Source organism: Pteropus vampyrus, unplaced genomic scaffold (assembly GCF_000151845.1).
Source record: "Pteropus vampyrus isolate Shadow unplaced genomic scaffold, Pvam_2.0 Scaffold149, whole genome shotgun sequence".
Classification (NCBI taxonomy): Eukaryota; Metazoa; Chordata; class Mammalia; order Chiroptera; family Pteropodidae; genus Pteropus; species Pteropus vampyrus.
The window spans coordinates 2,048,379-2,054,633 of NW_011888930.1; the positions used below are offsets into that span (position 1 = coordinate 2,048,379).

Below are 6,255 nucleotides of genomic sequence, written 5' to 3' on the forward strand. Positions count from 1 at the left end.
AACAAGTCATTAGCCAGCAACATTTCCAGCAGGTGGGGGAAGGAGTACTTCGGCTCTGAAGGGGGCCATGAGTCAGCACAACATAGTATTTCCCATAGCAAGTATCAGGGAAGACTTCCTGGAATAAAGGAGACTCTTAAAGATTTAGAAAATTTATCCAAATTTGGGTTTATGTGTGTAGAGTAAGGATATGACATAAACGAAGGCATGGAAGGTTTAAGAAAATTGTAAGTAATTAATGGAACATAATTATAATGAGGAAGTATCTGGTTGGGTGAGATTAAGGGGAGAGTCTAATAGAAATAGCTGAATATGTAGGTAGCAGCCAGGTCATGAAGAGTTTTAAGCGAAAGGCTTTAACCTATAGATATTTGAACATTGTGGAAACAAATGAAGAACGAAGACCAAGTCAGATTGTTTTAGAAAAACCATCCCACAATAGTGTGGAGATATATTTGAGAGTATCAAGATTGGAGGTAGGCAGGCTTTTATAATAGTAGTCCAGGTGTTAGATGACGAGAATCTGGATAATACTAACTCTTTAGAGGAAATATTTACTATTTCACATTGAATGCATGTTATTTCAGATGATGTGTTCATCATGACACTCTTACATTATTGTTTTTTCTTATTTATATTCTCCTGGGTTCTATAGATTTTATTTTCTATCTGAGAAAGTCATTTGGAATTTCCTTAGAGGATAAAAAGAAAATATGTGCATTACATATACGTTTGTAAGTTTATCTATCCATCCACAACACTTACTTTTAATCAATATGTGTCTAGAGCATGAGAAAGATTTTTAAAATTAGTTTTATACATATGGCACAGCTATAGCAAGAGTTTTAAAATGCAATTTCTGTTAAGATAGAATATTAAAAATAAAACTCTCAAAGAACTTCTGAATATGACTTGAAAGAAGAAAAAGTATAAAACAAAAATCTAGCATGAATCCCATAGTTTTGATTTTAGTTGGAATTTAGTTGGATTTGAGCAGATCAGTTGATCAAAGTCTCAGTTTCTTAATCTTTAAAATGTGTCTAATAATACCTACCTGAAAAAGTCACTGTCAGGACTAAATGATTAAAGTGTTAAAAATCATTTCATAGATTATAAAATACTATACGAATGTCAGCATTAATACTTTTAACAATGTATCACAACGAGGCATCCTAATTAAGAGGGAAGAGCAGTGAGTGGAGGAGAAGCACACGGAGGCAAAGCGGGACATCTGGAGTTGTAACTGCGAGCCGCGTGCGGCGCTACTGAATCAGACCTGGCATGAGCGAGTGATGACACAGGTGGAGGGGGAAGTCACCAGGGTAGCTTCCCTTTCCAAGCTTCTGTTTGCTTTTCTTTGAAAGAGTGAATAACACCATTTCATAGTATGATTATTTTAACTAAGCTTTCACTAAGCATCATGTTTTAATGAGTTCTAATTTCCCATTCGATGCCAACATGAGTCTTAATACTTAACTGCATGAGAAGGCGATGATGACAGAACTATTTTCTTCTGGATCTTGGCAGGGAAGAGGCCCAGAGTCACTACCATTATTGCAGCAGCATTATTGAGTAGAAACCACACCGAACCAGGTAGGAATCAAACATTCTCTATTTAAGTCTTTCTCCCTCCTTGGGCTAAATATTGCCTATTTCTGGACCTCAGCTTTGTTTTCATTAAAGCCAAAAGTTTAGAATTAAATTATTAAGTTCCTTCTGGATTTACAGTTCTGATTATCAAGGTTCAAAGTACTCTCAAGAAAGAAAAATGGGATCGAAGGGTATATGCCCACTCTAGCTGGGAGACTTACTTTTTGATAACAGATCTGCATCATATGGGTGAAGATCAGAGTTACACAGATGTTGAAGGAACAGGAAATGCTCAGTGAGAGCAGTGGGCACCACGGTGGCGGAGCAAGCGCTCCTTCCTTACATAGATGCCAGAACGATATTTATATCACGCACCCTGAAGTCTACCTCAGATGCCCGCAATCCTCCTAAACCTGCCCAAACACTCTTTGTCCCCTTAATACCATTCTACCCTCGCAAACACATGCATGCATGCGTGCGGGCACACGCGTGCACACACACACACACACACACACACACACAAGAACTGAGGGACATTTTGGAAAGAAACCAAAGAAAATTCTTCAGGAGCCTAGAAAAAGACTAGACTAATTATTTGCTAGTCCTATTGTCAGGCTGTCTGATATTAGCCAAGTTTCATATAGTTTCAAGTTTCAGGTCAAAACATTTACATAAGAGTACCCCTGATGTTTTACAGTGGTTTTTCTTGTTATAAAACTCTCAAAATATTGACCTCCTTGGAAACATTTCTTCTTACACTCCATTGCATTTTATAAATGTCTCTTCTTTGGTTTCTTGAGTTGCCATTATGTACAACCTCATGCCCCTACCCCCACCCCATGAGACTATGAACTCTTTAGATCTATTTCTCATTCTCTGTTGTGGTGACATCATCACTGTTTGTTAAGAAAATGATTATTATGTCTCCAAGGATCCAATCCCATACATAACCCACTAAAATAAAATGGAATGTGTTCATGAAAAAGTTGTAGATTTAAAGTCCTAAAGACTGGTATATATCAAAAAGACAAATAAGCAGCCAAAACAGTTGACTATGAGGAGATGGCCACACAGGTTGGAAAAAAAGAAAAACCAGAAGGCTTTTGTTACTGTCACCGCATTTTCCTTGCAGCAATGTGCTAATCTTTTAATGCACACAATTGTGTTTCCATTACCGATATAGAGTAGCCACACTATTGAGAGTTTAAAATTATTGCCACTATAATTTACTGATTATGAAACTGAGGCACACACAGTTAGTAAGACCTGCTGTGTGCCAGGTATTGCATCAACAGGTAGTGATATAAAAGTAACTAAAATGTATTTCCTATTCTCATGGAATGCCAACCAGATGTTTAGTGGCCTAGTTAGCAACAAAACTGGACTGTGAGGTCTCAGGGACCAGAGATCTCATCACTGCCTGCAAAATCACTAGTGCACAGTAGAGTTCCTGGAACACAGGAGTAACACAGTAAGCGTGAAATGAATTTACCACGCCATATTACTTGCTTAGCCATTTTTAACGTAAGCTGCTCATTGAAAAAAAATCAGAGATGTTTACAATTAAGTAAAGAGAGTGTCTATTTTTACATCTGCAATGATGTTTTGTTTATACTGTTGCCATTATTTGGATTTATTTATGTCTTTTACATTATTTACCAAAACGTTCTAAATTATGCCTCACCTTAACTTTTATGTCAATCATTCAAAAATGTAGAATTTTACCCATCTTTTATTACCTTCAAGATAATGTGGAAAATAATAATTTAAGAAAGGCAAATAAAGTAAGTATAAGTAGGAAATATTTTGATAGGAGTACTTATTTCAAGCCACTGAGTTTGAGTCAATTGTCTGTCATCGGCTTTATATGTATGAATCCACTATTTCTTCATAATAATAACAAAAATAAAAATCCAACAGCAACAATGATAATTTTGTGTTTGACGTAATTCCCTATCTTCTGGACTTTGAGCCAACATCAAGTCAATCTGTCTGTAATAATTGATACTTAAAGCTTTTAAGAAGTCTTTACAGGGTATTTTATATCTCTTTCTAAAAGGTCTAGACAAACTGATTTTCAATTTGAAGGCTGGCTTTCGTCATTTCTTTTTTATAAACTTTTCCACTAAAACTATTACGTGCCTAGGCCCAAGGTAGTTGAGCACTACATGGAAGGAGGACTTACCTGTAGTTTTGTTTTTCATTTCCTATGTGGAATCTGTCATATTGTGAATAGGCTCGGTTTCCTTCCCAGTCCATTAACTCGATTCTCAGTGTGTACTGCCTCTGACTAGTTATGGCGAAAATAAACTCATTCCCCAGCCAATATTCACCAGAAGGGTTTCCAAAACCCTGTGAAAGAAGACAGAGATGCAGCTGTTACTTCAGAGATAAATTCTTTTCATGTTCAATATTAAACAATGTTCCAAATAATAATAAAACATTTTTAAAAGTAAAGGTATTTCCTTCCTATTTTTATATACTTTTTTTCAATTATTTTCTCAATATTTTTCTGCTGTGTCTCCCTGCATTGAGGCTTACATCTAATTCTCATTACAGTAAAACCTGATTTTCACATCTGTGTAGATGAAATGTTTTTGGATAAGTGAATCTGATCAACAGCTTTAACCAGCGAACATTCCTCTATCACAGGTAGCTTTTGAAATTTTTTGTAAAATTCTAGGTAATGAAATATTTTGAATATAATTTAAATATTTTCCAATGAATAGTATCAGCATAGTATCGGGCAAATTACTTAATGATATTATTGTTTGTGTTTCCATTATTATTTAGAAGTCAAATTATGCTCAGATAATAACTTAAACAGATTATTAGCTCTTTGGCTTTTCTAGCTTTAACATTTTCATTTTTAAAAAATTTACTTTTTAATTACAATTGACATTACAATATTATATTAGTTTCAGGTGTTTAGTTTCATAGTGATTAGACATTTATATACCTTACTAAGCGATGAACCCAATAAGTCGAGTACCCATCTGATAGCATATATAATTATTACAACATTATTGAATATATTCCCTATGCTGTACTTTACTTCCTCATGACTCTTTTTATAACTGGCAATTTCTACTTCTTAACCCCCTTCCCCTTTTTTACCCCTCCTATTTGGCGACTATCAATTTGTTCTCTGTATCCGTAGCTTGTTTCTGTTTTGTTTGTCCATCTATTTTATTTTTTAGATTCCACATATAAACGAAATCATGTGGTATTTGTCTTTCTCTGTCTGATTTATTTCAGAAGATATTTGCCAATAATATATCTGATAGGGGCTTAAATATCCAACGTATATAAGGGACTCACACAACTTAATAATCTCAAGAAAAATTAAGAAACGGGCAGAAGATCTGAATAGACATTTCTGCAAAGAGGACATACAGATGGCTAACAGACATACAAAAAAAAAAGAGAAGAAGCTCAATATCACTAATCATCAGGGAAATGCAAATTAAAACTGCAATGTGATGGCCGTCTTCAATAAATCAACAAACAACAAGAATTGGTAAGGATGTGGAGAAAAGGGAACCATCATGCACTGTTTGTGGGATTGTAAATTAGTGCAGCCACTATGGAAAACAATATGGAGATTCCTCAAAAAATTAAATATAAAACTACCATATGACCCAGCAATTCCATTTCTGTATATTTATCCAAAGAAATCCAAAACACTAATTTGAAAAGATAGATGTTCATAACATTCTCTATGTTCATAACATTCTCATTTTTAAATACCAATTAGCAAACCTGTAAATCCAGAACTATAATCATGTAAATGCTTCACCGGCATGGATTTGCATTTCAAGGCAGAAGACCTAGTGAGTGAACCTAGTTGGCTGCTCTGCACCTGAATCTCAATACTGCTCTATTGTTCGCGTTAGGGCAACTCCAGTCACGGTTGTTAAGTGTTCAAAATAGTTTCTTTGTGGGAGAAAAAAAAAAGTTGTATCCCAAAGAAAGCCAATTCTTAACATCGGAGATGTTAGTGACAGGAAAATAAAGAACTCTAAGAAACTGCTGGCATCCTAGATTTTGTATATTCACAACTGCCTCACAGAAGGATTCTTCGGTAATGCTTGAAGTTCGAGGTAATTCTCGATCTACATGTTCGTCTTACTGACCAGACTATGAGCTCCTTGAGGAGAGAACTGTGCTGTATTTGTGAATCCTCAAAGACTAGTGGAATGCTGGCATATACTGGGAATTCCATATGTTCTGTTGAAGTTCAAAGAAAAAAGAAGGAAGGAAGGAAGGAAGGAAAGAAGGAAAGAAGGAAAGGAAGGAAGAAAGAAAATGAAAACTATAGCAATTTGTAATGACAGAGAAGTAACCTTAGAACGTAATACTTGTAGGTAATTTGGTTGAGTTTCAGGGAAGCGTTTCTTAAAGAACCCAGCTTTAAGTATTTCTTAAAGTGCTCATAATCACTGGAGCTCTGATTGGAAAAAAAAAAAATCCTGGCTCCACATGAATTAAAATATCTGAGAGCCAACCCAATGAATCTTCATTGGAGCAAGCTCCCAATCTGTCTTGTGCACATTAATTTTGCAAGACACAACCTCCAGTAATAACAGGAGATACTCTGATGTTTCAGAAAGAAACATTCTGGTTAATAGAAGTATTCATTCATAAAGGTTTTCTCTACATTAA

The 6,255-nt window shown here is 35.3% G+C and overlaps 1 protein-coding gene across 4 annotated transcripts in view; it reads right to left on the reverse strand.

Moving 5' to 3' along the window:
- ANGPT1 (angiopoietin 1) overlaps window positions 1-6,255 on the reverse strand; it is a 249,051-nt gene that overhangs the window by 32,578 nt on the left and 210,218 nt on the right. For all 4 annotated transcript variants that reach the window (XM_011369452.2, XM_023536147.1, XM_011369453.2 and 1 more), the window contains exon 7: window positions 3,776-3,942. In XM_011369452.2, the coding sequence (XP_011367754.1) occupies window positions 3,776-3,942 (167 nt within the window). The remainder of the gene's footprint in view (window positions 1-3,775; window positions 3,943-6,255) is intronic.